Source organism: Diachasma alloeum, unplaced genomic scaffold (genome assembly GCF_001412515.2).
Source record: "Diachasma alloeum isolate Michigan unplaced genomic scaffold, Dall2.0 Dall_scaffold_00534, whole genome shotgun sequence".
NCBI classification, from domain to species: domain Eukaryota; kingdom Metazoa; phylum Arthropoda; class Insecta; order Hymenoptera; family Braconidae; genus Diachasma; species Diachasma alloeum.
This window is the reverse complement of record NW_021680666.1, coordinates 512,221-539,131: the sequence shown is the minus strand read 5'-3', so window position 1 is coordinate 539,131 and position 26,911 is coordinate 512,221. Positions and strand designations below refer to the sequence as shown.

Genomic DNA, 26,911 nt, shown 5'->3' with positions numbered 1-26,911 from the left:
CTAACGTTGAGCTGCTTGTTACCTCCTGCCTAGAGCTTTTATCTCGAAAACACTTGAAGCGAAAATAATTCACATTGATCTCTCTATCTCGACAAAAAGGAAAAATCACTGGAGTAATTGATTTCATCTTTGAAATCACGAGAACATGATGAACGTGATAATTGAACGGGGAAAAAATTGACACCGAGCGTTAATTAATCATCACTAATACCAAATAATGAATTTAACCATGTTCATTGAATGAAAAAAAAATCGAAGGGGAGAGACAATGAAATTCAATAAAAAAATTAATACGCGCCGATAACTTGAACAAGCCGCCGCTAACGAGCCTGCACGTGATCGAGTGAAGCAATTAATTCGATCCACCGCCCTCCCCCATATTCATTAATTGCCAACTGGATTGATAGTCAAGTTGAACACAAATATTCTGCACACACTTTATCTATTAGATGATGCGAATAATCGTCTTTCTGTTTTCTTTGAAAAAAAAACATAACAGAAACAACAGGAGATGAACAAAAACAAGGAGATAATTGTTCTGGATCACAAGAGATCGAATGCCATTAATATCGGTATGACTAAGTTACCACCGCCCAGATCCATCAAGACTGCTATTCTCAAGATGGATGCTACTATTATGAATCGAGAAGGGATTGAGGTAAGTTTAAAATCTCTTATATGTTGAGTATGCACCTTGTATTATTGATTTTTTCACTCTTATTTTTTGGGGAATGTCTTGGGGATAAGAATCGGGGTAGAATTGAAAATGTTGGCATTGGAAAGCCAGGGGAATTTCCTATCTGGGATAGTACATAAAGAAATCTCTTTTGCTCCATGGATATCTCCTAGAAATGTTGGAGCTCACGTGGCATTGGAGAGCTAGTACATTCAAACGGAATTATAATGACAAGTGTTTGAGGAAATTTTTCACTCTATTCCCCTTGTTTGCGTTATTTTTTTTTAGAAACTTTTAACGATGCTACCAACAGAGGAAGAACGATCGAGGATCCAAGAGGCGCAGGCCGCCAGTCCCGATCTTCCACTTGGTTCAGCTGAGCAGTTTCTCCTCACTCTCGCTTCCATATCCGAACTGCCAGCGAGATTGAAGCTCTGGGCGTTCAAACTAGACTTCGAGAACTCGGAGAAGGTGAGTAAAGAGGGGATACACGATGGAGTTGCAAGAGAAATAGCTCTCGCTCAAGGAAAGTAATAGTCAAATCAGCCGGGAGGGTATACATAAAGTTGAATTGGCAACAGTTGAGGATGAATTTTCGGTGGGGAATATTGGGTGGTGAGGAAAAAGTCTAAAACGAGTGGAGGAGAAAAAAAATATATTAACCCGAAGCGATTTAATATTTTTTTTTCTCGTGAACACAGGAAATTGCGGACCCTTTGATGGATCTCAAGCAAGGAATGGAAACTCTGAGAGTGAATAAAACGTTTCGGGGTATTCTGAGCACGCTCCTATCAATCGGGATATTCCTAAACGGAAATGAGGTGAGACCATTCAATGCTAGTGAAAATGATATCCGTTTTAATCCATTCGATACTTTATATGTAGGTCAAACTCCAGTTGTCGAGTAAAATTTTAACTTTAAAAAATCTGATATTACAATTTACCTCACGGAGCTCTCTCCTCAGAACGCTCTCTCTCTCGTGAAAAATAATATTGAAAAAAAAATCCATTCAATTCACGGCTCATTTACCATTTTTTTCCGACTACTTTCACAGGTAAAGGGCTTTCAACTCGAATACCTAGCCAAAGTACCTGAAGTCAAGGACACTGTGCATAAGCACTCACTCCTCCATCATCTCTGTCACATGGTGATGGAGAAGTTTCCAGACTCAACAGACCTCTATTCCGAGGTGAGTGCTTCATAAAAAGAGAATCAAGTTTCGCTATAGCGAGAAAAACTTTTATTTTCTTCATTTCATTCATCCGTTATCCTGTTTTATTTTTTTCCCTCTCTCTCTTTCTCTTCTTTCGTTTATCCTCTGCAGATAGGGGCAGTAACTAGAGCATCAAAGATCGACTTTGACGAGTTAGCATCAAACATTTCCAAACTGGAGAGCGAATGCAAGGCATCCTGGGATCACTTGAAACTCATCGCCAAACATGATGGCTCAACTATGATGAAAGTCAAGTGAGTTTATATCAATAAATAAGTCTAATCAATTTTCAGCAATTTTTCATCTTTAATACTGACCCCTGGTCAGATACAATAAGAAATCGAATTTCTTATTTTATTTTAACATTTCTGTCGCTTCCACTCTGTCGATTATCATGTGGATTTTTTAAATTTTTTATCTCTTCAGTTTATTGTTTTTCTTTGAGAGCCAAAACTCCTGCAAATTGTCAGTGGTATGGGGAGGCTTTGGGTTACCGATAAATTCGTGTATTTTTTTTTCCTCTTTCAGAAGTTGGCCGACGTCCAAGCGACTTGCCATTAATTACTTGAAGCTCTTTTCCTATTTCTTTTCCCCTATTTTTCCTCTCGTCTTTACCCACAGATATTGGACTCTATTTTTTTACTTTCATTTCCCAATTCTTCTTTTTCCTATTCTCCTTTATTTTTTTTTTCTTTGTCTTTGTGATATTGATTTCTTCGTTTTCGCAAAGTGGCTAAAGAAGGAAGTGGTAAATGCTCGAGAATAGAAAGATTGCGTTGGGATATATTCATGGGTTTATCTCGGTAGAAGTGGGCAATTTCACTCCTCTAATGATTGAAAATATTTTCAATATAATTTTCAGAATGTCTGATTTTCTTGCTGATTGTGCGGAAAGAATAATAGTCCTCAGTATAGTACATCGACGTATCATCAATAGATTTCACAAGTTCATTCTCTGGCTGGGAATTCCCCTTCATCGTGTGCAGGACACAAAGCCAAATGAGTTTTGCAGAATAGTGTCGGAGTTTGCCCTAGAATACAGAACGACCCGGGAGCGTGTCATTCAGCAACTGGAGAAGAAAGCGAATCATCGGGAGAGGAATAAAACCAGAGGGAAAATGATAACTGAGGTGAGTCGGGTTTCATAATGTTGCCTTTTTTTTCACTTGTTTCTCTTGGTGCACAGTCGATTGCAGCCTTTTTCCCCTCCCTTTGGGAGCTTTGGGAGTAAGAAAGACTGGATATTCTTATCTCTTTTGGCTTTTCTCTTTGCCCAAGTACTTGAATTTCGTTTGTCTCCTTTAAAGGTGGGTAAATTCAGAACGAAAGAGGATCGTGCAGACGCTGAACTCAGACAGCTTTTGGGCAGTGATATTTCTGATGTTGAGAGTCTACATGGCACTCTACCATGGCGCAGGCAGAGAAAAGATGGTGAGTGTAGGATATTCTTATGCACCTTGTTTTGATGTTCTTTTTCGTCAAGTTCAAGAAAATTTTAACGTCAAAAGTGAAGTGAGGTAGAGGGAATAAGCCGATGAGCTGTGAAATATCTGGAAGTTGATTATCATCAAGTATTTTAATCAGTGCAGTGTCTGGTGAAACAGTGAGTGGATACGTCACGTGTTTCTCGTTACGTCCAATGTCCTTCCAACATCCCTCAGAGAATCGTTTTATCCACAAACACGTAACTAGAAATTGCCATTGCGGGGTTAACAGTGGACCATTGGCTTACGTGGCTCTCAACTCTTAGTTTCTCATTTTGTGACATTCTGGGCTGTCTCGTGAATTTTGTGTTCAACACAATTCTGCGGGAACGTTATAAACATGTAGGGAAACGCGACGTTCGGTAAATGCTGCGGTAGCTGTGAGAGTTCTCCGGTCGGAAATTTGTGGATATTTTGGACGGAACTGCGAGGAAATCTAAATAAGTAAGCGGGAATTTTCATCGAAAATTAAACATGTCAGTTGAGAAGTACTGAAAAAAATCCGATAATGTCGAGTATTGTTCAAAGTTTGCAATAGCTATTTTTAATTTAGCATGGAGAATATTTAAAGTGGTTAAATGTTGCGGATAATGACTGCACTCGGATAACTCACTATTCAGGCTCTCATGCCATTAAATTTACAAGGTAAATTGGTGGATGTTGTTCGGCTTCATAAACTTGTAACTTGTGAAGCACAACGTGATGAGAATATTTAGTAGCGTAAAATAATGAAGCGTCCGTCTGAATTTTTGAATATTAATCTGGGTGACGATAAAACAGAATAAATTCACAATTTTATTCTGTTAGGAAAACACATTATCAACCACCGAAAGACATAAAAATGCCATAAGAGATATAAAAATGTTTTATGACATAATAATGATTCATATAAATAAAATTTTCTCGGAAATCAATATTTAATAGCACACGATAATAGAGCGTTCATCTGAATTTTTAAACATTAATCTGTCTGACGATCAACTCCATTAAATCAAAATTTTTATCTTTGGGAGGAAAATATATTTTCAACCACAGAGATACGTAAAAAAGTCAGAAATATAAAAGTATTTTATGACAATTGAATCCCCGGGTGGAATTCATCGTAAAAGAGTTGAATTTGTCATTCAATTGAACTAAGTGGGGGAAACAAGATTGAGAAGAAAAATCGTTGTAACTCGGCATGAAACGAGTAGCATGAACCAGAGGGCAACAAAATAAAGGGAAACGAAGGAGGACGAGTTTTGGCGATACGCGTGAGCTTCAGTGGTTTACGTTTTCTTACCAGACACACTGGGGAGATGTATACAGAAAATAAAAGGACACAAGTTATTGCACGTTGGGATGCTACGATGGCTACATAACATGGGAAAAGTTTACGAGCACCAGTAGAGGGATTGGAGGTGGAAAAACCGAGGACGCAGAGATGGAAGGGGGGGGGAGGGAAGGGGGAGAGGTGGGAAAATTGAGACAGGGCTTTTCTCGGTTCACCAGAGTTTCCTCAATCCAGAGATAAAAATCCTTCCAACGGCCGGAAACGAGTCTCTCTTTTTTACAACTTAATACGTCTTGCCTACTACGAACAACTTTACAAACCCAGATGAGACAGGATACTCAAAACTTTGAATAACAGTAATAAATTTTCGTTTTCAAATATGTATTCAAGTTTCAAAAGAGTGTATTTTCTAGTGGAAACAATTGGTTTTCGATTATCCCAAAAAAAATTGTTGATTACTTCCTCTGATGATTCTCGTTTATTGCAAGAAAAATATCAAAAGTTCTCTGACAGTTTTGAGAGTTGAACGTGGAGTATTTCATCACCAGTGGAATAGCCATTTTTTATTTGCAGTTGTGGAAAACTCATTTACCAGTGGCGTTTGAAAAATAAACGAGATAGATATTTTAGCGGGAGATTTTTGTTCGCAAAAAAAAATTGTAATTACACCCCTCGAGATATTAGCCATTATTGAGGGGAAAAAATATTTTTATTTTCCAGGACGTACGGCGCTGGGTCCAATCCTGAGGGACGAGTCAACTAACGGCAACGTGACAGATGGTGATGACGAGTTGCTCGAGTCCCTGGTGAAAACTGCAACCAAGTCACCAGCAACGAGAACAACACCGAGGGAGAGAAAACGAACGAGACACGCCGATCGTAAGTCTTGTAAGTGCGATCCCCGCACCCTGCACGCGATTCTGTCCCACTAGCTCTCGTCTTACCTCGATTATTGTCACCATTTCATTGACAATATTTCCACATGAGGAGCGAGAGACTGACGATTAGTGGGACAGGGCGCAAACCGTTGTCCAAAAGAAAAGGAAAACAAATTATATCTTTTTGCACATTTTATCGCACCCTTTACTCTGTCTCAATTTCATTTTCTCTTTCATTTCAAGCCTAAGATTTATAGAGATTAATTCTGCAATTCGATTGAACATGTTGGAGAAGTAATTACTGATAGGCTAATGGCATATGCTTCATCGGACAGCCCAGTAAATTTCCGCTTCGAAACACAACAAAGGCGTCCATTTTGCGCCATTCCACTATGCGATAATTAACACGAAAAATCTGCACTGTGAAAAACTTCTTGCCGCGAATTATCGAAGCGAAATGGGTTTGTGAGTGGCGTTTTAAATCTAGAATTTACCGGGCAAATAGATCCAACAGAAAAAAAAACAATCCACCCTTCCTCCCTATCAAAACAGACTCTCTGCAAGAATAATTCTTCGAAATATTTCTCTTGAAAAGTAAAACCTCTCCCTCACAACCCTCCAGTAATTTTAATTAAGCTCTAGACTGAAGAGAGGAATTCCCAGGAAAAAAATAAAGTACTGCAATAAAATAAAATAAAACAAATGCAGAAATTTTTCTCCCTGATCGCAGTCGGAAACGGGCTCACCTTGGGGGCACTTCCGGTTTTATATCTCGAGAAATACCGCACAAAACTCCCTGAACGAAGTGAAACCCGAAGTGAAAAAAGAGTAAGAGTAAAAAGGAACTGAAGAAGATAGGGCGGAAGAGGAAAATATATGTTGGAGGTGGTAGCTTTAACTTTTTGATTCACTGACTGTCGTCACGCGAGGGTGCAAGGGACCATTCCTATTCCGTGTCGCTGTTACGGGACACCAGAAGGCTACGGGTAAGGGGTAGGGTAAATGGGGGAGGGGAGAGGAGGTAGTGAGACTAGATGTCTTGCAGTAGTTCTGGGTAGAGGTGGGTAAACGCTCCACAACGATCGTGATAATGGTCAATTACGAAGCGTCTCAGAGCCTCTAATTGAAAATTAAATTTTAACTGTGGGGTAATAAAATTTTTATTTATTAATGAATGCTCTCATGATTCATTTCATATCGCACTTGGTTCTTTTCGTATTTTACAACTGTATAATTCATGAATTTCCATTCCCTGGTGTACGTGAATTTATATGCGATTGACGTGGAGGAACTATACGTGTTGAAGAAGAAGAAAAAAAGTAAAATCGTGAGAGTAAAATTCTTTCGTGCAGCAGAACGGATTCCTAAATCCCCCATCGACGTGCTTACAGTTCGATCCGTTTTCCTGATTCCATCGTATCTTTTCCCGTGTATACACCAACAGAATTATTCATTCCACCCAGCAGAAGCCCCCTACCTATTTCCAATCCGATCTCACGACTGGGTATTACATCCTCCAGTGCTTGTAATAACTTTTAATCCTGAAGTAAACGAATTTCATTCCCAAGGTGATGGATCCATTTCAGTTGCATTTCATTTCATGTTCAGGTAGAGATGAAAGAGAAGAGAAAATCTGGTAGAGTTTTTTTAAATTTTACTCATCACAAAATGGGAAATAATTTTTTTTTCACGAACAATGTCAAAACCACACGAGGAAATTAATGAACCCGAGTTATTATTTACATTTATTCTCTTTTTACACAACGGTGATGGACAAAAAAAATGGGTGTGGTGATGGTTCTAATCTCGAATGACACTCGCAGCTGTTGTCTCTGTGCAAGTTTTGACATTTTTCTGTTGATGCAGTGAAACGATCACGCACCCGTGAGAACAACACAACGCCAGAAGGGTACCGACCCTGAAGAAACACGCGAATACACTTGGTATAACATCTCCTCCTCACCCAAAGGTGAAGAAAAATGTTAAAGTTTGAATGAAGGTTCAGTGGTTTTTTTCATCATAAATTTTTGCCTCTGCATGCATCTGCACGTTATTTCTCTCTAACGATTTTCCGCATGGTGTGGATGTGCTCCAGCATGATTTTCGTTTTTGTCTTGTTGTTCCAATATGTATGCTTACAAAGAAAAGCTGAAGAGGAAGATTGATAGGATTCCTCGAGAGAGGAATAAAATTAATGAAGAATTGGTAAAAAATTTAACACGACGAACTGGATGACAAGTGGTAAATTGTAGTAAGCCGCCACCGGCAAATTCGCCAATGAAACACGAGGAAACGTATATTATCCTGCCCCTTTGGAACACTAACTCCTACATCCTCCACTTTAGCTCTGAATGCAACAATCGATTCTGGTCGTCAGGGATGCACTCCTCTGTTACGAAATGATTTATTGGTAACAAGCAGCGGCCAACTGAATTGGAGACACGGAACGAATGGCTTATTGATTACCATCGTCTAGTTATAACCCTGGAGTGTTCAATTGCCGTACCGCCAATCGGATTAACGGAGGATATCATTTTCAATTATTTTGTCAATTTTTCTCCCGAAAAATTCAACTGCATGGTGGTGGCAAAAAAAAATGGATGAAAAAAAAAAGTTGAAACCCAATGAAACCGAACAGACGAGAGCAATTGCACACTATTGTCCCCGACTGAATTCCCCCTTTTGTTTCATTCAATTGAACTCAATTGTTTTTTCTTCTACGTTGAAATTTTGTAAAAATAAATTGTCGCAATCATGGAGCATTCAGCATTGTCACCGAGGCTAAACGTCAAATAATGGATAAAACCAATTGAAATTTCTCATGATTACGTCGAATCAGCGAATAGCTACCACGAAGGATTCAAAGCATTGGAGTGGGCTTGTCATTGCCACAAATCGATGGATGAACAACAAAACCGTATTCGCGAAACGTTGGTATCCGACTGGTGGCCATTAATAATCCAGCTAAAAGGGACTTTATGCCAATTGGTAATAGCATCCCGATGGTTGTCGATCACCAATGATAGGCACCCAGTGAACAAATGCAATGAAAATAAAACTCATCCTGAAAATAATTGAAACAGAAAACCCAATTGTTAACCAGGATGCTTGTTTTCATTTTCTATATCGACGGTTTTGTGAATTTGTTCATCTCCAACATTCTAAAAAAAAACATTTCTACGTAAATATGTCACGTTTTGTTTTTTTTTCCCTTTTTTTAAACACTGGCGTTTTGATGTTTGCGTTTGAAGGCTGGTGTCACGGACTTAAACCACGAAATAACATGGCTAGTACTGCGGCGGCGGTATTGATCCAGGCCTCATGAAAATAATGGGAAATAACTGGAGGTGAGGGTAAAATAAAAAGGTCTCGATTAACAGTGATAATAGCAAGGGGGTAAAGACGATAGAATCCAATCTCAATAAAGAATTACCATTTTAATAGTCTCCTTTACTCCTCCGACAAAAGACAATAGGAATTAAATCGAAATGGTAACCAGTATCGAATATTAATAATTTGTAGCAGCCAGTACTCACGGAAAATGGAAACAGTGGGCTATATCTCATCGCGCATTGAATCTGACGGGCGCGATTTGTCAGACTTTAGTCGACGCGTTCCGGCACATTGATTTCGGTCTCTGAACGATAAACTCGTAAACGACGCGCCATTACGATATTCGTGAGGATATAGTTGGGGGAATTCAAGGAAGGAGGGAAAAATCCACATATAGATATAGATTTCATTCGTCTTTTAGGGGAAAAATCTCGGAGTGCGATAGGACTAGTACTTGAGCGATAAAATTCCCTCGGTGAGAAAACTGCTCGGGCTTCGAGTATTACGTCAGCGGGGAGAGAAATAGAAGAACAAGGTAAAGATCATTGCGGGCAAGTCTCAAATAAAGGAGTGAATGCAGGTCAAAAGAATCAATTTATTTAAAACGTTCATCTTACATTTTTTTGTTCATTTACATTGATTTTTATGGTGAAGAGGAAGTGACAATAAAAGCTGTTGAGAAAAAAAAAGTTTGATGAATGCCGAGGTAACTTGGTTCTCAGAAGAAATATCTGATCCATTTGCAGGGTATATATGGCTTTGGACCTCCATAAATCATATACGGGTTATGAATGAGTCATATGGGGATCACATAGAATCTTCGTAGGGATTTATACTCTGTCGATGGCACGTGTATATAGCAGGATGTTGAAAGATTTTTGTAACCTCTTCGTTTATCTCGGGGATAATAGAATGAGCATGATGTTCGACAAATCAATATTATCTGTCTTTTGATAGATTGAATTCACACTTGTTTTTTTTTTCATTTTTGCATGCATTTTTCGATATTTTCCTCATCTATTCCAATGAATTTGATGACATAACGTTTGATATTGCGTTTAATAATAGACAGTAGATTTCATTTTTCATTCAGAAAACGTGTCATCTCATACTCAATGAAATCTAAATATAGGGTTGTCGTATCGGGTCATCTAAAATTATTATATCCGATTCCACATGACCCGTCCTGGAATACATCATGCAAAATGCATATTTGAAACACCAGATGATTTTCTGCTAAAATCAAGGAGTTCATATCGAACTGAAATTCCGTGAGGATAGAATATATCGTCCCAACACGTGTTCTGTAGTCTGCATATGTGCCAGTCATAAATTTGAAAACTGCAAAAAATAAAACTCGACGTGAAACATGTTGAATACATAAATTATAGTTTATAAACGTGTTCAATATATCCAGGTTTTTTGTAACATATTGTGGATATATACCTACCTAATATACCTTTTCATGCATGTCCCTGAGGATCAGTAGTCAGGGGCTTAGATGCAGTGATTACTGGGTACATCAAAGGAATGATTCAAAGGATAGAGTGATATATATTTAACAATCTCTATCCTGTTCCCTACCTGGATTATCTGTCCACCTCCGATGTATGTAAACAAGCTCAGATTTATTACTTTTCCGAAATATTCTATAAAAGAAGAACGTCCGCATGCCCGAATCGCAGGAAGACTTTATGAGCCAGTATTTTCTCGGCCAGCCATATCAGCCAGGAAAAAATCGTCGATTTCTCATATAAACACATTATAGATGATAAAATACGCGGAGGCACTGTCGGCCCGCCATTTTTATGACGTCACTTCCGGCCATTTTTTTTAATTACGTCACCTCCGGTGGGTCCTTTTTATGACATCACTTCCGGCTCGCCATTTCTATGACGTCAGTTCCGGCCCGCCCTTTCTATGACGTCACTTCCGGTCCGCCATTTTTATGACGTCACTTCCGGTCTGCCATTTTTATTACATCACTTTTGGAGTGATTAAGGTGGCCAGAAGTGGCGTCATCAAAATGGCCGACCGTCGAAGTGACGTCATACCGGAAATGATGTCATCACAAATGTTAAAAACGAAAATGATGTAATTAGAAATTACAATACAATAATGACGACAGTAGGAATAACGAAACTGGCAGTGACGCGGAGGCACTGTCGGCCCACCATTTTTATGACGTCACTTCTGGCCCGCCATTTATTATGACGTCACTTCCGGCCGACCATTTTTTATGACGTCACCTCCGGTCGGCCCTTTTTATGACATCACTTCCGGCTCGCCATTTCTATGACGTCAGTTCCGGCCCGCCCTTTCTATGACGTCAGTTGCGGTCCGCCATTTTTATGACGTCACTTCCGGTCCGCCATTTTTATTACATCATCACTCTTGGTGTGATTAAGGTGGCCAGAAGTGGCGTCACCAAAATGGCCGACCGTCGAAGTGATGTCATACCGGAAATGATGTCATCACAAATGTTAAAAACGAAAATGATGTAATTAGAAATTACAATGCAATAATGACAACAGTAGGAATAACGAAACTGGCAGTGACGACACGAAAGATGATTGTTTTCAGAACTCATAGCTGCGTATCCCCTCTTCTCGTGAAGTCTCCACCAGGAGATGGTATTCCCGAAAGATACGTCACGAGAGTAAGTTTGAACGTGCTAAAAGAGTGATGAGGTGCAGAGTGAGTTGGATGAGATGAAGAAGGGACTTTTCTGTAAAGTATAATAAAGTTTGGATGCACCCGGAAAGACGACAGCGACGACTGGGAGGCACAGGCATTCACGAAAAACTAGAGGAAGATGGAATGACGCCTGAGGGGTTTTTAGAAGGGGGGGGGGGGGGAGAGGAACGATTTCTGGGCTTGCCGTGGCATTTCCCAGTTTATTCGTAAAGCAGTTACGAAGTAGTTAAGCTACGCCGTGAAAACTTGGCACGAACGATGGTATTAACGCGGGATGCATTAAGAAATTGACAATCGACGATGAGTGTGAGTCGCAGGCCCATAACTAGACACGAACCCTACGTTTTCGTTCGTATGTAGATGTGACCATACATTACTGGGTTGTAAAACCCTATTCCAGTCATTTCCTCCATTTTCCTCCACCTCCTGACTCTTCTGGACATGTATAGGAACTGCTAGTCGATAACTTTGGAGGTGAGAAATTCACGTAATGGAATTTCCCATTCTCGTTATTGAATTTCGATGTGAATCCCCGAAACAGTTTCACGTCAATACCAAACTCAGAAGCTCAATTTTTTCTTTCATAAATGCGGTTGATTGTCGCAACGGCATTTGCATGTTGTATTTTTTTTTCTTTCCATAGCTGCTGGGATGGAAATTATGGCATGGCTTTTGGCGTTTCTCCCAATGAAAAAATTTCTTCTGTTATGGAATGTTTTTCGCCCTATTTTTATTCGTTCGAATCGAACAATATGATGTTTCTCATTTTTTATTATTCTTATCATCGCTTGTGAATGAATAATGGATTGTTATTTTCCAGTACGAAGAACGTTGAAGAATGGACTGTCGGAAGAAGAAAAGAAGCACATTGCTGCGTACATAAAAGGCTACTGAATCTATATTATTACGATAACTGTGATATATAATGTGCGCCATTGATGCCTCAGACGTTTTTTGAGGTGAAGAAGATGCAACGTGTTCGTGAGCTTCTCGGTGAATAAACGCAGTGAAAACAGAACGACTGTGGAAAGGCAAAGAAGAGTATCTCTGATCAAAAATAAGGGGCTAAGTGAATTCAATAGAGGGGGATATGCTCTATGAAAACATATTTTCTAATGTTTTTCGTGTTGAAAAAGAATATAAAGGAGAAGTAGCACGATAGATCGACTTCTACCACTTGATATTTGACTTGCAATGCCTTTTTCATGATAAAAACATTTTGAATTGGATGAGAACATGTGCATAGCCGACATTGCATCTGTGCATTCATCCGTGTCTGTTCTCATTCCTCTTCTCCTCCTCTCCCTCCTCCCTCAACTTAACTCTGCTGATTAACAAAAAATGTAACATCGATGTGAGGGCTCTTACGTAAATGGCGCGTCCCTGTGAACATACTCGGGATTTTCCCCAGTTCACAGAACTAAAGTTTAACTTTGAAGCAAAAAATAATTGGAATTTCTAGCCAACACTTGCTGTAACTATTGAAGTTTCTCCGATATTTTATTCCATGTTGAAAGATACAAATGGAAGTCGATCCATCGTGCTTCACTGTGATAAGTTAATGAATACTAAAATTTCATTTATTTGATGATAATGTAAAAATTGAAGCTGTTGAAAAATTATTTTCCCAAATTATTGGAGAAATTAATGGATTTTAGGAATGGAGACTCTAAGTCAACTGCCTTATCGTCTACGAGAATGTAGATGCACGATGAGATTTAAACTAGCCTTAATCTTTATTTTATTATCGATGAGATATGATGAATGGGAAATAATCATGTGAATAAATTTTTGTGATTGATGTTTCATGAAATAAAGAATGATGAATAAACAACCTGGGTGCGAGTTTAATTTATTTTCGTAGTTGGTTTAATCTAAATCTCTCTCTGGGTTTACGATGAGAAATTATTCAAGAATGTTGGATTGGCCGAGATGAACTCAAAAATCTCAAACAGTGCACGAGGCCACCAGTGATGAATTCAATTAAATTAAATTTTTATATTGCATTGAGTGAATTAGTGAAAGTCACGCAATTCCATCCATCGACGCTGAAAATCGTGAGTGCTGGTCACTTAATTACACCGGACTCACTGTATAAATCTCCCAATAGGTAAATGGGGAAATTTAATGAATGAAGGGGAGAGCTTTTTTAACAAAATGTGTACATGACACATGATTTATTATTAACCTTCGTCCAACTTTAACAACATAAAATATAATGTAGTAATAAAACGTATTTTTAGTTTTACCTTAATAATGATAGCGACGAGAACGTACATTTTCTTGTTTTCTCTTAAAATCTTTCACGCGCTCTGAAACATTCTCACGCTCACAAAAAATTTATTAACTTCATTTTAGTTTCAATTTCACATATTTCAAATTTTCTTATCAACTTATTCATGAGATGTTAGATTTTTTTTTCGATAGTCCAAAGTTGTTCTCAGAGTACCGAGGAAGTAGAAATTTTACAATTTGTATACCTTATTTACGAGACATTCGTGGATGAGGCGGGGGATATACAGAAGCATCAGCAGGATGGTGAAGGGTAAATCGAAATGATCAGGAAGATTGTCAGGAAGGGTCCAGACTCACACGTTCATAAAATTTAGCATATTTTTTTTTGTATTTTTCCCATTTTCATAAAAAAAAATCACTTGCGTTCTGGGATTCAGGCGGCTGATTTTTTTCCTATATATATACTGCATTCGAGAGAATACACACAATCTCACTTTGTGCCCACCCATTCTGCAGAAGCATATGCACAAGAAAGAGTTCACAAATCTTCTCTTGAAAATCGAAATATGTAAGTACATTTCAGCACGTTTTCTTTTTTCATTTAAAATTCACTTTGAGAATCATGTCCACCCATTAGTTGTGTTGTTGAGATGATGAATTTAAGTTTCACGGAATTTTGCCGGAAGGGTCAATTTCAAAGTTAGGAGCCAGCTAAGCCAAGATTTTCATGGCTCTCGAGTAAAGTTCCCTCGTATTCCACAATACAACATTCCCCTTTGTATTATTTTGCGCTGTGTACCTGTATCTGGCAGTTCTCTCACTTCTGGCACACCTCGTTACCAAGTAACTTGTAGTCCCTTCCTCCTCCTCTCCTTTTGGATACAACCAGCAGTGATGACGTTTCGCAAGTAGACCGTTGGAGAATGGCCCACTACCCCGATGACAACCTCGATAAGTATACTCGTCTGAACTATCGCCTCACAGTTCATCGTGCTTTGGACCGCTGAACTCATCGTGCGAGATGAAACCATTCTTATCAGTGTCCTCGTGTTGGAAAATCTCCTCAACTAATTTATCGTTTTCAGCAAGCATTTTCTTTATATCGTCGTTGTTATCATCTTCTTGCCCTGTCTCGTGCATCTGTTTTTTGAGGTACCGGCTAACCTGTGGAATAAAATAAATTCATTCAATCTCAGTTTACGAGTAGCCCCGGATTTTTACATTCTAATCTGTTGAAATTGCGATTGCATCGATTTTCTTTCCTTTTCATTTGGACTCGAATCGTCACTTCGACGAATATATTCATGCAACCATCACCGAGATTCCCAGAGTTCAAGAGGAACTAAAAAATCGATCTTGCCATTATCCTCACCTCCTCGCGGGACAGCAGTTTGTCATTGTTCGAGTCAATCTCCTTGAAGACATTGGCCGTCGGTGGTGAGTCACTGATGTTGATGAGTTCCACGTCAAACAGCAGAGTGGCATCTGAAATAAATTTATCAAATCTGAATATCTACCACATGGATTTTTATTCCCAACTTATAAATCCCAAACCCCAATCTCAACTTTTCCATTTTCTCCTTATGACCCTCCCCCCCCCCCCCCCCCCCCCCCCCCCCCCCCCCCCCCCCCCCCCCCCCCCCCCCCCCCCCCCCCCCCCCCCCCCCCCCCCCCCCCCCCCCCCCCCCCCCCCCCCCCCCCCCCCCCCCCCCCCCCCCCCCCCCCCCCCCCCCCCCCCCCCCCCCCCCCCCCCCCCCCCCCCCCCCCCCCCCCCCCCCCCCCCCCCCCCCCCCCCCCCCCCCCCCCCCCCCCCCCCCCCCCCCCCCCCCCCCCCCCCCCCCCCCCCCCCCCCCCCCCCCCCCCCCCCCCCCCCCCCCCCCCCCCCCCCCCCCCCCCCCCCCCCCCCCCCCCCCCCCCCCCCCCCCCCCCCCCCCCCCCCCCCCCCCCCCCCCCCCCCCCCCCCCCCCCCCCCCCCCCCCCCCCCCCCCCCCCCCCCCCCCCCCCCCCCCNCCCCCCCCCCCCCCCATCGACAGTCCCCCAATATCACAATGCTATCAACCGTTGGCAAACCTCGTAAATCATTTACTAGCCAATCGTAAATGATGGCTACATGGTTACATACAAGTATATACAGGTATTTCGTTGATATCAACTGGATGGTTGGACACGAGGGATTTCCAGAGTGTCAGATACGTCGCATCGAATCAACCGTCAATGGGAAGTGGGAAGTATTCGGGAGGATGAGATGACACAGGCATCCCTTTCACGTTGATCGTTCTCGCTGGGTGCCACCTGACGATCTCCCCTCATGTTCAATCAATTTCACCACACTTCGATTAAACGAGAGGGAGCAAAAAAAAGGGACATATATTTATGTCATCAAGTGAGATGAAGAGAAGAATTGGGAAATCGAATTACAATCATTTGGAGGAGTGACGGTTGTAATGAGCGGGACTTCAACTAGATGAATGTCACATTGTCTGGATAATAAATGGATTGAGAAAAAAATATCAAAAGATTTTCCTCTTTGAAAATTTAATTCTAGAAGTGAAAGTGTAGAATTAGAATAGAAGATTTCTCCCTATTAGTGTTGGCGGTGACGTCATACGGGTCTCATTAATTATCCAGTATACCCCCATTCGAATTATCTTCAATACCATTGAAACGTGTTTAATTAATAACCGATTGGAGGTACAATAATAATTGATACCTGTCACTCGTTTTGTTATAAACAGAATCGATGTAAACACATTTCCATCGCATAAAGGGCAAATTTTCGGTAGAACGGGATCATGGAGCAATTGGAGAGGGTTGGGCTTAACGAACTGCACTACGCATTAATTACGGATGGTCCCGGTGCGATTAAATAGACGCTAATGAAATATGGCGCTCAATTATTCGCTGTTTGAACGAGTGAAATTGATAACTTCTCCTGGTCCCACTGGTGCTACTCATTCTCTCGATCCCTATCCCATTGAATTTGACATGAATATTGGCGAGTTTTTGAGGAAAAAAAAAAACAAAACGGGAATGTTCAAGAGCTGACGTATGTGAATTTTGCCAGTGAATGCTGGAGGCTATTTTATTTGGGCATCCGGGCAACCTTTTATACTGCCGGAATGTTTTTAATGGTGCTCTCATGTTGATTACGCACAAATTTTGAATATTTTCAAATTTTCATGAAACTAATTGCGAACAAAATTTAAAGAATGAATAAAGAGTCCTAATAATCCCAGTCCTATATTCCAGTAATTGAGTGAGCATTTTCGCTGTAATTAATTCAAATGAAACTCTCAAAGCAATGAAAATGAGTGGTAAAATTATAATGCACTTTTTTTTGTCGTTAGAACAGAGGAGCACCAACTTTTCCATTTTTCCATGTCACATCTACCATTTTTACCACGCTCGAATGACGTTAATTCCCTTTTGTCCATACGCAAGGGGGAGAAAAAAAGAATAGAGAAGACATTGACAATTAAAATTGTAAAGTAATTCGAAGAGTGACAGAGCCCTTTAATCTCACGCCACACGGACGAACGAGTTATCGATTCAGTCGATCCCCTTCCCATCGCCGGATAGACCGCCGATAATTGCTGTACCCCCATATATGCCAAGAGTACAGTGAGTTGAATCGTTTCGACGTGTCGATATATGGTTCTCCATACTGTTGGATATCGATTTCACCGAAAATACCGCAAGACATACGTAACTGATGCCGTCGAATCCGTATCATTTTTTTTTATTCCAATTGCTCAGATTTCCAATTTTATGCAATTTTAAATTGTAATTGGAAGAGATTTTTATCCTCTTGCATTCCCCCTATATTTGTATTATTATTTTTATCCAATCAGAATTTTTAATACTGAAATTCTAATCAACGTTTGGCCCTGACGAAGGCGATTTTTTTCTACCGGAAATCATCTAGAATAAAGTTTAATATTCACTTCATTCAAATGAAGTATCTCTCGGGGTCTGATGCAATAAACCTAATTTAGTCGAGAGGATGTTGCACTCGAAGCACAGGTGGCAGTATGATTGCAGGATGAAGTTCACGTTATGCAATTATTCACGTGATTTCAACATTACCCATATGCATATCAATTCAATGATTTCAAATTTTTCTATTGAAGCATCAGAATATCGTTGATTCATCTCTGTATTGCACAAATTATTCTCAATTCTCATGTTTAATATAATTTTGAGAAATCAAAATAATTTTGAGATGCCCTTGGAATCATTAAATTATTATAAATTCCCAGTCCAATTCTTACTTCACAGTAATTTTTTTACAAGAAGTCCTTACCTGGTGGAATAACATTTCCAGCTCCCTGAGCGCCATAACCGAGTTCAGGGGGAATGGTCAATTTCCTCTTCTCTCCGACACACATATCAAGGAGCCCCTGGTCCCACCCCTTGATTACTTGTCCAACTCCAAGCTGAAATGTAAAAGGCTGATCCCTATCCAGACTGCAACAAAAAAAAACGAAACATGAATAAAAAATTTTGTTGAATGAACACAAAAAATTCACCAAAATTTCCAAATGTTTTCTTTCCTCCCTCTGTGTTAACCAATTTTATTCATCAATTCAGAGCACTTCTCACACATTTACTGAGCCGATTTCCCTCAACTTTATCGCAGAAGTACAATTGTGCAAGCATGAATACTGACAGAGTGGTAGTTGCCTGCAGCAAGCAGTTTGGAAGTAATTGAAGCACTACTCAACGAACGTACACACTCAAATGCAGATGTTTCGAAACCCTTTCAAAAATTCAGGCTGGACCAAACATTTTTCCCCATTTCCAAAGCTTCCATTGGAAACCCAACCCAGCGACTCTACCCCAAAAAGGTTTTTTTTAGTGATTAATCCCTTAAAAAGTGGAACGCAATACCGCATGTTGTTACCATCAACCATTAATTAATGTTAAACTTTTAACGATGTTTGATCATAAATAAATTTTACGGGATTTCTCCAGCGGCCAGGAAACTCCTTCGAGCCCCAAGTACCTCCATGTCATTCAATTATTTCATCAACCAGCCTTGTTTACGAGCCACAACTTGGCAGAAACCGAGAGCTTATCCCTCACTGGCCTATATACACGAGGGGTAAGCTATGTCGTACTGACATTTACTAGACCTCCAGGTTCGTGACTAGGGAGAAGGAGATAGACAACGGCTGAGTTTACTGTCGAGACCTGACCGTCGACCGTATTTCAACATTCGTGGAGAAACCGCCCGGAATGCCCTAACCCACATCTCTCCCTCACTCAACTTTTAAGTGTTTTTGTTATGATCAAACATTAACTTCTACACAAGATGCCATTATTGTTGTTGTGAATGTGCAATTTTCATTTTTAACATGTACCATTTCCTTCTTTCATTAAAATTTGGAAAATTCTAGTTCAACTTTTCCATGATAATTAATAGTAATAATGAAAATAAAATTATTTAAATTTTTAACACGCACCATTTCATTATTTTTTTTACTTTCCCATCGAAAATACTGTAATACTAACGGTATTACTTGTATCAGTTGAATAAAACAGGGTATTGTCTCTGTTATTTCCTCCCAACCCCTTTCATTTCCCTGAAACCCTGGAAAATTCATCGAGAGCTTTTCGCAAATATTGAAGGGTATAACCAATAGAGAGTTGTTGTTGACTGCATGAGCAACCCCGGAGAATGCTCCATTCTCAACTCTGTAACACAACCAATTTTCGTCCCATTGTTCTGGACTTTTCCAATGACAAACTCTTTCAATGAGAAAAAGTTGTTTCGTTAAACGTACTAAAAAGTAATGGGTGAAATCGATAGTTTCATAACAATTGAAATCGCAAATTTCTCCAACTTTCCAGTGGTACTATCCGTATTGAGTCAGCCCTCACAGTTTACGAAATATTCCTGTTGTGTTGTGAAATTTGTTATTTAGAAGTGTTGTTTTATTAGAAAAGTATTTTTCTTCTTTTTTTTATCGTAATCCGCCCTTCGCTGCCACAATTTTACTATCAAAAAATGACTATAATTAAACCACGCCCCTCGATATCGTGACCAAAACGAGTATAACTCATTTATTCTCTTTTTACCGAGGGATCAAGCGATAACGCAGGGAACATTATGTCTCCGAAGCTCCCACACTTGAGGGATTTTAACAATTCAAGGGGATGTCACGGGTTCACGTGATATATCTTCGAGCCCTAAAAAAAAGCCGACAAGAAACGAAATAAGGTTTTTCCCAGGAGGGAAGACAACCACGGCAAAAAAAAATCTCACATTCTCACGAAATTAATTGAATTTTTTATGGAGCAAGATAAAGCGATAATTTGATTGCAATTCACGTTGTACACTGATAGACAGAATTAGCTATTGTTAACAAATGGATTTGCTTGAAGGCTAAGGGTCTATTTAGTCTCATCAAATGTTCATTCGTTAATAGTTAACGAATGCATATTTGAGAAGTCTTGTTTGACTCGACTCTCACCTTTCAAGTGAACCATTCGTTAACTATTAACGAATATTTGTTTGGTCATATTCAACTCAACCATTCGTAAATAGTTAACGAATCTCGTTTGGAATAAATGAATCATTCTATCAGTGCACCCGGAAGCAGATCAATTCGGATAGAGTGGAATGAAATATTCAACCCGTGAAATAATTCGATACTGGGTAAAAAAATATGGAGAAACAGATTGAAATTAATTTTTCACAACTTTCAACCCGCCGAGTGGATAGAGAAGTGAGGAAGAATGTCGCGGAGGACATTTCGTCTCTGCGTAAAATGCATTTGACTCGAAAGTCTCATGGCCCGAGACTCTTTCTCCATTCTAATGTCTTCATTTGAATATCCTCATCCCCAATCTCCATTCCAACGAATCCACTCCATTTTGTCTTCGTCCTAGATGGCCATTGTTATCATCCCGTATCACTCTCGCCCGCCATCTTTTATGTATGCATTAATCTCATTTGAATGTTAAAAATGGTGAATGCAACGGCCTGAAATCGCATTAATAATGCGTTTTCCGTCAAGAGAATAATAATAAAATCACATTTGAAAAAACACAACAAAATTCTTTACCCCAAAGGACAACCGGAAAAACATTTAGGAAAGCACAGATATCAACGAGTGACTATAGAATTAATGTCGGAATTACACCCTCGAGTTGAAAAACGCCTGAACAAAGTGGTGCACAGCACCGAAAGAAAAACATAAATTTCTTTCAGTCGCTTGTTCCGAGCTTATGCACACGGTTACATGAAGATATACCATTTTCCAAGGGGGTATGATATTATGTACACCTTCGGGCTACTGTCAGACCCACCGCTGGGGTTCGCTGGGGAAAAAAATGAGGCCTGCAAGATGCGTCCAAGGCACCCGCTACTGAAATTTATTTTCCGCAAAAACGGAAAAGAGAGTAATATTAAAAAATAAAACAGTCTTTGCGTGCTTTCTCTTCGTTGCAAATCCAGCAGATAAAGGGGATGTAAAAGACTGAAAAAGGAAGGATAATGTGGTGGAAAAAAAAATTGAGGCAAAAGCATGAGAAATAATATCAAATAATATTTCGTTGGAAGGTGGTATTTTCTCCATTTTTCCTTTTCATTTCTCTTCATCCTTTGGAATTCCAAAAAATACGAGTCTCGTTAACATATCAAAGGTGGCAAGAATATTCAAATTTACGACCGACAAAGCCAAAATACAGTGCATGAGTCTGTGTTTCTCCTTCAACTTTAAAACCCCATATCCCTATTCCCCCGTCACTCTATACATTTTCGCAAGAAAAAAAATTCCTTTACCCCATTCTTTATTACAAACGGTGAGAAAATCCCTCATATATATGAACGCTAGGATGAGCTTTAACCTTTCGATGAATAAAAAGAAAAACTCTCGGCCCATTTGGCCCCACCCCCCTCCCGGAAACTTCATTTTACTTTGGAATTTTTATCTAGACTGTGGGAGTATATATCTTCGAGCTTAAGCTCTTTATTGTCCGGTCATATATTGCGTACGGATTTCATTCACCTACCCCCTTGTAAAAATTCCTATATAAAAGGCATACCACTTCTTTCAGATCCTCCCCCTCCCCATATCGATCCGTCATACATTTTCAAGAAGAGAAATAACGATAAGAATCCGGAGGGGAGGGACGAGAATAAATGTGAACAGGGTCATCAAATAAGTTGAGGGTTTCCAATCATTTTCAAGATCCTCTTGTGCTCTATAAACGGTTATACGAGGCGAAAGTATCAATTCAAAATGACTGTGTAAACGTAGACCAGCGATATGTCCCAAGTACCAGAGGCTGAACGTTACTCTCAGTACATGGGTACCATGTTAACGACGTGGGCCATAAAGACGATTACTAAACTTGTAAATGATGATTTTATATCGAGGAAACGATGGAAGAGTCGGTGATTTGATGACGATAATAGTTCCATGCAGAAATTCCTCGTTTGCATTCAATATAAATAAAGCCATTCAGCTTTAAATGGCTATTGAAGATATCAGTGATGAGGTAATCACCTAAAATCTCTTCAGACATTCAACAACTTCTCATCCACTCGGCGAGTTGAAGCCTGTAGTCATCAATAATCTCAATTAAATAAGCCTCAGCGAATGATTCTTCGAAAAAAACAAAATTTAATTACGATAAATCAAATGCGAAAACAAACTCCGTAACCCCAGGATAAAAATCCATTTTGCATTATCAAAAAACAGAAATCTCTCGTTTGCATATAGCATGAAGAAATCCATTTGGTCTTAAATGGTACCTATTGGAGATATCCGTGATGAGCTAATCACTCAGTAGAGACGATTGATCGTTTCTAGACTTACAAATTATTGGAAATCTCTTCAGACATTCAACATCTACCCATTTACTCCGGGAGTTGAACTCTGAAGTCATCAATAATTCGTCGAATTATTCCAAGAATATCTGAATTATATAAACCAAAGTAAATAATTCTATCAGAAAAAGAAATTAAATTACGATACATCCGATATGAACACAAAGTCGATAATCCTAGGATTAAAACTCCACACCTTATTAATCCCTTCGGAGAGTTTGTATTATGAAAAACCAGGAATCCCTCATTTGCATACAACATGAAGAAATCCATTCGGTCTTAAATGATATCTCCTATTGGAAATATCCGTGATGAGCTAATCACTCAGTAGAGACGATTGATCGTTTCTAGACTTACAAATCACTGGAAATCTCTTCAGACATTCAACATCTACCCATTTACTCCGAGAGTTGAACTCTAAAGTGATCAATAATCCGCCAAATTATTCCAAGAATACCTGAACCAGATAACCCCGAGCGAATAATTCTTTGAGAAAAACAAAATTTAATTACAATACATCAGATATGAGAACAACCTCGATAACCCCAGGATTAAAACCCACATCTTATCAAATCCCTGGGGAGAGTTTGTATTATCAAAAACCCAAACTTTCTCCGAGACAACTCTTGGTCATTAACCCAAGCGTTTCCATCTCCCCCGAGCAAAACCATAGAAAGCAAAATACGAGAGCTGCAACAAAGAGCGATTCAAAACAAAAGAAGTGCGAGAAAGATGATTCTTAGGTAAATCTAGCTGGGCACCATCCCGAGGGCATTTGCCGAGTTTCTTCTTATCCCTGTTTTGCTTCTTGGCGCTCTCACCCCTCACCCTTTAAATTTCAAGTGCGAAGATACGTACAACGGTGGCTTAATGCAGATTTAGATAGCTCGGGGCTCGGCGGCGTGCCCAGCTTTTAAGTCTCGAGGACTTAGGCTAATTAATTTATAGACACCCATTTCTCCCTGGTTCGGAGATGCCCGAAGGCTTTGGTGGCGCGCTCTAGTACCGTCGGGCTTTCGTACGTGCGGCATTCGCTCGTGTATGCACCTCAGATCTGTTAACATTTTCTTCCGCCCCCGCCGGTGGGCCTCCAAACACCGCAGTTCGCGTGCTTGTCCCATCAAGCTTTAACGTACCTCAACCCTTTACTCATCCTTTAGCAACTGTTTGAAGATAACACTACAACTCACAGTCCTCTTCTATCCTTTTCAAAACCACTCAATTCCCCTTTTGCTTCGCTACTGCGTGTTGGCGTATCAACGACTAAACGCCTCCAGCCCTCTTTGTACAGTCGTGGTGGCATCCATTCCGAAGCTTTCATGTTGAAAATGTTACCGCGTTTGATGAACATTTATGGTGAAATGTGGCCTGAGAGCGTGTTGGAGAAGATTTATCATTAATTCGGATAATCTTTTTTTTAGGGGAAGCTTCTGAATAGGTTGAATAGACATTATGGTTTGAATTTGTCTAAGTAGTTCATAATTTCAACTAAATATTCCCTTCTGATTTTTTCGGCATGAAATCGATTTCCCAATAGTATATTGTGTTACAAGTGCGTAAAGAACCACTTTTTCCTACGCACGCGTAACACATCCTATTTTTTTGTAATACCTGCCGAGTTCACTGTTCGGAACCGTAGTGGGGGTAAAGTGGTTGCTTTTGTGCACGGTGTGCGTAAAGTTCAAGGTCAGTTCACTTTACGCACGACCTCTGAACTTTATGCACATTGTGCGTAAAACAACCACTTTACACACACTAAACGGTTTCGAAAAGTGAACTTTCGAGGCAGGTATTGAAAAAAATATTTTTTTCATGTTGCAATTGAAATTCCCAAAAATAATTGACGTGTAATTTTTTTTTTACGTTTCCTACACGGAGAGGAATTTTTGATAAAAATTATCCTACCGTTCTATGAAAGTGTATCATGAGTCATCAATTCCTCATTTCTATCCCCAAATTTAGTAAAAATTAATATATGATGATCAAATTTTATTCTACTTTAGAGAAATTTTATCCTGACGCATGATAAATTTTACCCTTCCAGTCCAATAATGTTTATGTAGATAACAACGAAAATTGTAGAACGGTTGGTAAATTTTACCCTACTGGTACAGTAATTTTTACTCTAATGGCACGGTAATTTTTATTTTTATCCAGATAAAATTTCTCTAACGTAGGATAAAATTTGATCATCATATATTAATTTTTACTAAATTTGGCGATAGAAATGAGGGAACGATGACTCATGATACACTTTTATAGAACAGTAGGATAATTCTTATCAAAAATTTCTCTCCGTGTACGAGTTTAAAATGGAAAGAAGAGTTTTCTCTCCCGCTACCCATGAAAATAAATTATCTATCACTGCAATAACATCTCCAGTAGTTGACCCAGTGGTAAATAAATGTTTGCTGATAGTGAATATTAAACGTGTGAGGGCGGCAAATTATTTTTCCCCAGTGACACAAATTCGAAGTTGTCTATACGTAGGGGTGAATTGTGACATGGTGAATTGGGTTTTCCCCGGAAGTTGCAAGCACTGGCCATGTTGGGATTTCCCATGCGGTGTGTACGTTACCCTACGCTGTTCCATGAAATATGCAATCTGCTTTCTTGGAAAGCCGTCGTAACAGCCACCAACCCCCCGGCTCCAACGCAGAGTGTGCCAATGTTAGCTACCCCCCGCCCCAAGCCCACCAATTCCGCTTTTCCCTCTCGCTTCATGCAATCTATCCTCTTTTCTGCAGCAGCTAGTAGACCGTTGACCGCTGCTATGACGGCATTTCTAATCTTGGCACGACAGCCATCCCCGGAGCCCCCACTGCGTGACAATCGAATTTGCGGAGAGCCATGTAGTTGATCGAGATCACAATCGTGTGGGGCATAAAAATGAGACGATCATGGTGAACGAACAACATATTAGGGGACGGTGAAGGCGAATGGCGAGGGAATTCCCGAGTAATCGTATTTAAATATCGCCCGAAGGACGAAAAACTCGGCAAGTTTAAATTTTTATTTAAACAAAATTAATATTTAATATTTGGAATTAATTCGGCGTTCAATAAGACTCTTATTCAGCTGAATAATGCTTGATTTTCTCAAATTATAATTCAGTATAGCGAAGTGGTAAACTGTTTTAATTTTGAGGAATATTTCCGAATCTAAGGGAGATAGCGAAATGTTCGTAATTACATTTGTTGTAGCTCTCAATCGGCTCTACAAAAAAGATTATAACAAAAATTTTGCCATCTCCCTTATATTCCGAGATATTCATTGAAAACTGGTCAATAGTCAAAATTAACTTAAACCGTTTTACCACTTCGCTACTGATTCCACTGGAATTTCAAGGAATTCATTATTAAAAATTCGCATCCAATTATTCCATGAAATTTCATTTCATCAGTGAGTATAAAAAAAATGTTTACTTGTATTCACGAATATCGTACTTGCCTCTCCCAAAACTTATTGAATAGATCATTCAAATTGGGCATATAATGGAGCTCCCACAGTAGTCTACAATATTTCCCCTCCCCCAGCATCAGCAATATTTGATAAAAGCGTGAGTCCCCTTCTGTCGTCAATAACGACAAACCCACAACTATACCAAAGCGTTGAAGAGTTAATTTCATCTGACGAGCTTATTGCCTCCGACGGAGGGAAGGGAAATAGTCTCAGTGAAGTAGCACAGTCTGTGGGCCCTGGCAGGAGTAATAGTGCCGGTAGAAAATGATTATCCCCGGAGCGATCGAGTGAAAACACGTCAAGAGCCTCAATCCCCAGATGATGGTTAGGTGTGTCGAATACCTCCTGTACATTGGCATCTCCAGCACAAAAGAGATTTTGGTTAAGTGCCGTAGCGTTGATATTAATGCTGAGATAAGGAGCCTGGGTGACGATGGTTAGATGAAAAAGAATGGAATAAGGAAGGAAGTGGGAGGGGGTGAGGGCTCGAGGGGAGAGAGATGGAGGAGTGGTGGGGTGGGTGTGTTAATGGATTTCTGAAAAGTTTTCCGGCTACTCGGGCCTCTGTTCGAGCGGAATATGAAGTTCCGAGTTGTGAAATTAGCGAGTCTTTAAAGGACGCACTGTAAAAAAGAGCGTCTTACTCGTGCCTTTGGTTTTTGAACTGAGTTTCCAAGCACTTGAGGAAAATAAAGATAGAAAAAGCTTTTCGCTTCGCTTACAAGCGTCCCTATATACTCTGCGGAGGTGTTCAATGTTTGAGGATGAGGCTTGGTTGAAAGGTATGTTCAGAGGGTAGAAATGAGTATAATTGGCTTGG

The 26,911-nt window shown here is 39.8% G+C and overlaps 2 protein-coding genes across 5 annotated transcripts in view; one reads left to right on the top strand and one right to left on the bottom strand.

Moving 5' to 3' along the window:
* Positions 1–13,389, top strand: part of LOC107042887 (FH1/FH2 domain-containing protein 3) — a 54,297-nt gene extending 40,908 nt beyond the window's left edge. The window contains exons 10-19 of one of the 4 annotated variants that reach the window (XM_015264120.1): positions 500–658; positions 965–1,147; positions 1,378–1,497; positions 1,732–1,866; positions 2,002–2,144; positions 2,753–3,020; positions 3,198–3,321; positions 5,368–5,526; positions 7,392–7,494; positions 12,376–12,462. In XM_015264120.1, coding sequence (XP_015119606.1) covers positions 500–658; positions 965–1,147; positions 1,378–1,497; positions 1,732–1,866; positions 2,002–2,144; positions 2,753–3,020; positions 3,198–3,321; positions 5,368–5,526; positions 7,392–7,447 — 1,347 coding nt within the window. In that variant the 3' untranslated portion in view covers positions 7,448–7,494; positions 12,376–12,462. Of the gene's footprint in view, positions 1–497; positions 659–964; positions 1,148–1,377; positions 1,498–1,731; positions 1,867–2,001; positions 2,145–2,752; positions 3,021–3,197; positions 3,322–5,367; positions 5,536–7,391; positions 7,495–12,375 lie in introns of all 4 variants that reach the window. The other 3 variants (XM_029126453.1, XM_015264119.1, XM_015264118.1) reach the window with 3 other exon arrangements.
* Positions 13,390–13,700: 311 nt separating this feature from the next.
* LOC107042888 (FK506-binding protein 2) overlaps positions 13,701–26,911 on the bottom strand; it is a 30,001-nt gene continuing 16,790 nt past the window's right edge. The window contains exons 2-4 of the mRNA XM_015264121.1: positions 18,094–18,257; positions 15,163–15,275; positions 13,701–14,954 (exon numbers count right to left, since the gene is read on the bottom strand). Of these exons, the coding sequence (XP_015119607.1) occupies positions 14,769–14,954; positions 15,163–15,275; positions 18,094–18,257 (463 nt within the window). The 3' untranslated portion in view covers positions 13,701–14,768. The remainder of the gene's footprint in view (positions 14,955–15,162; positions 15,276–18,093; positions 18,258–26,911) is intronic.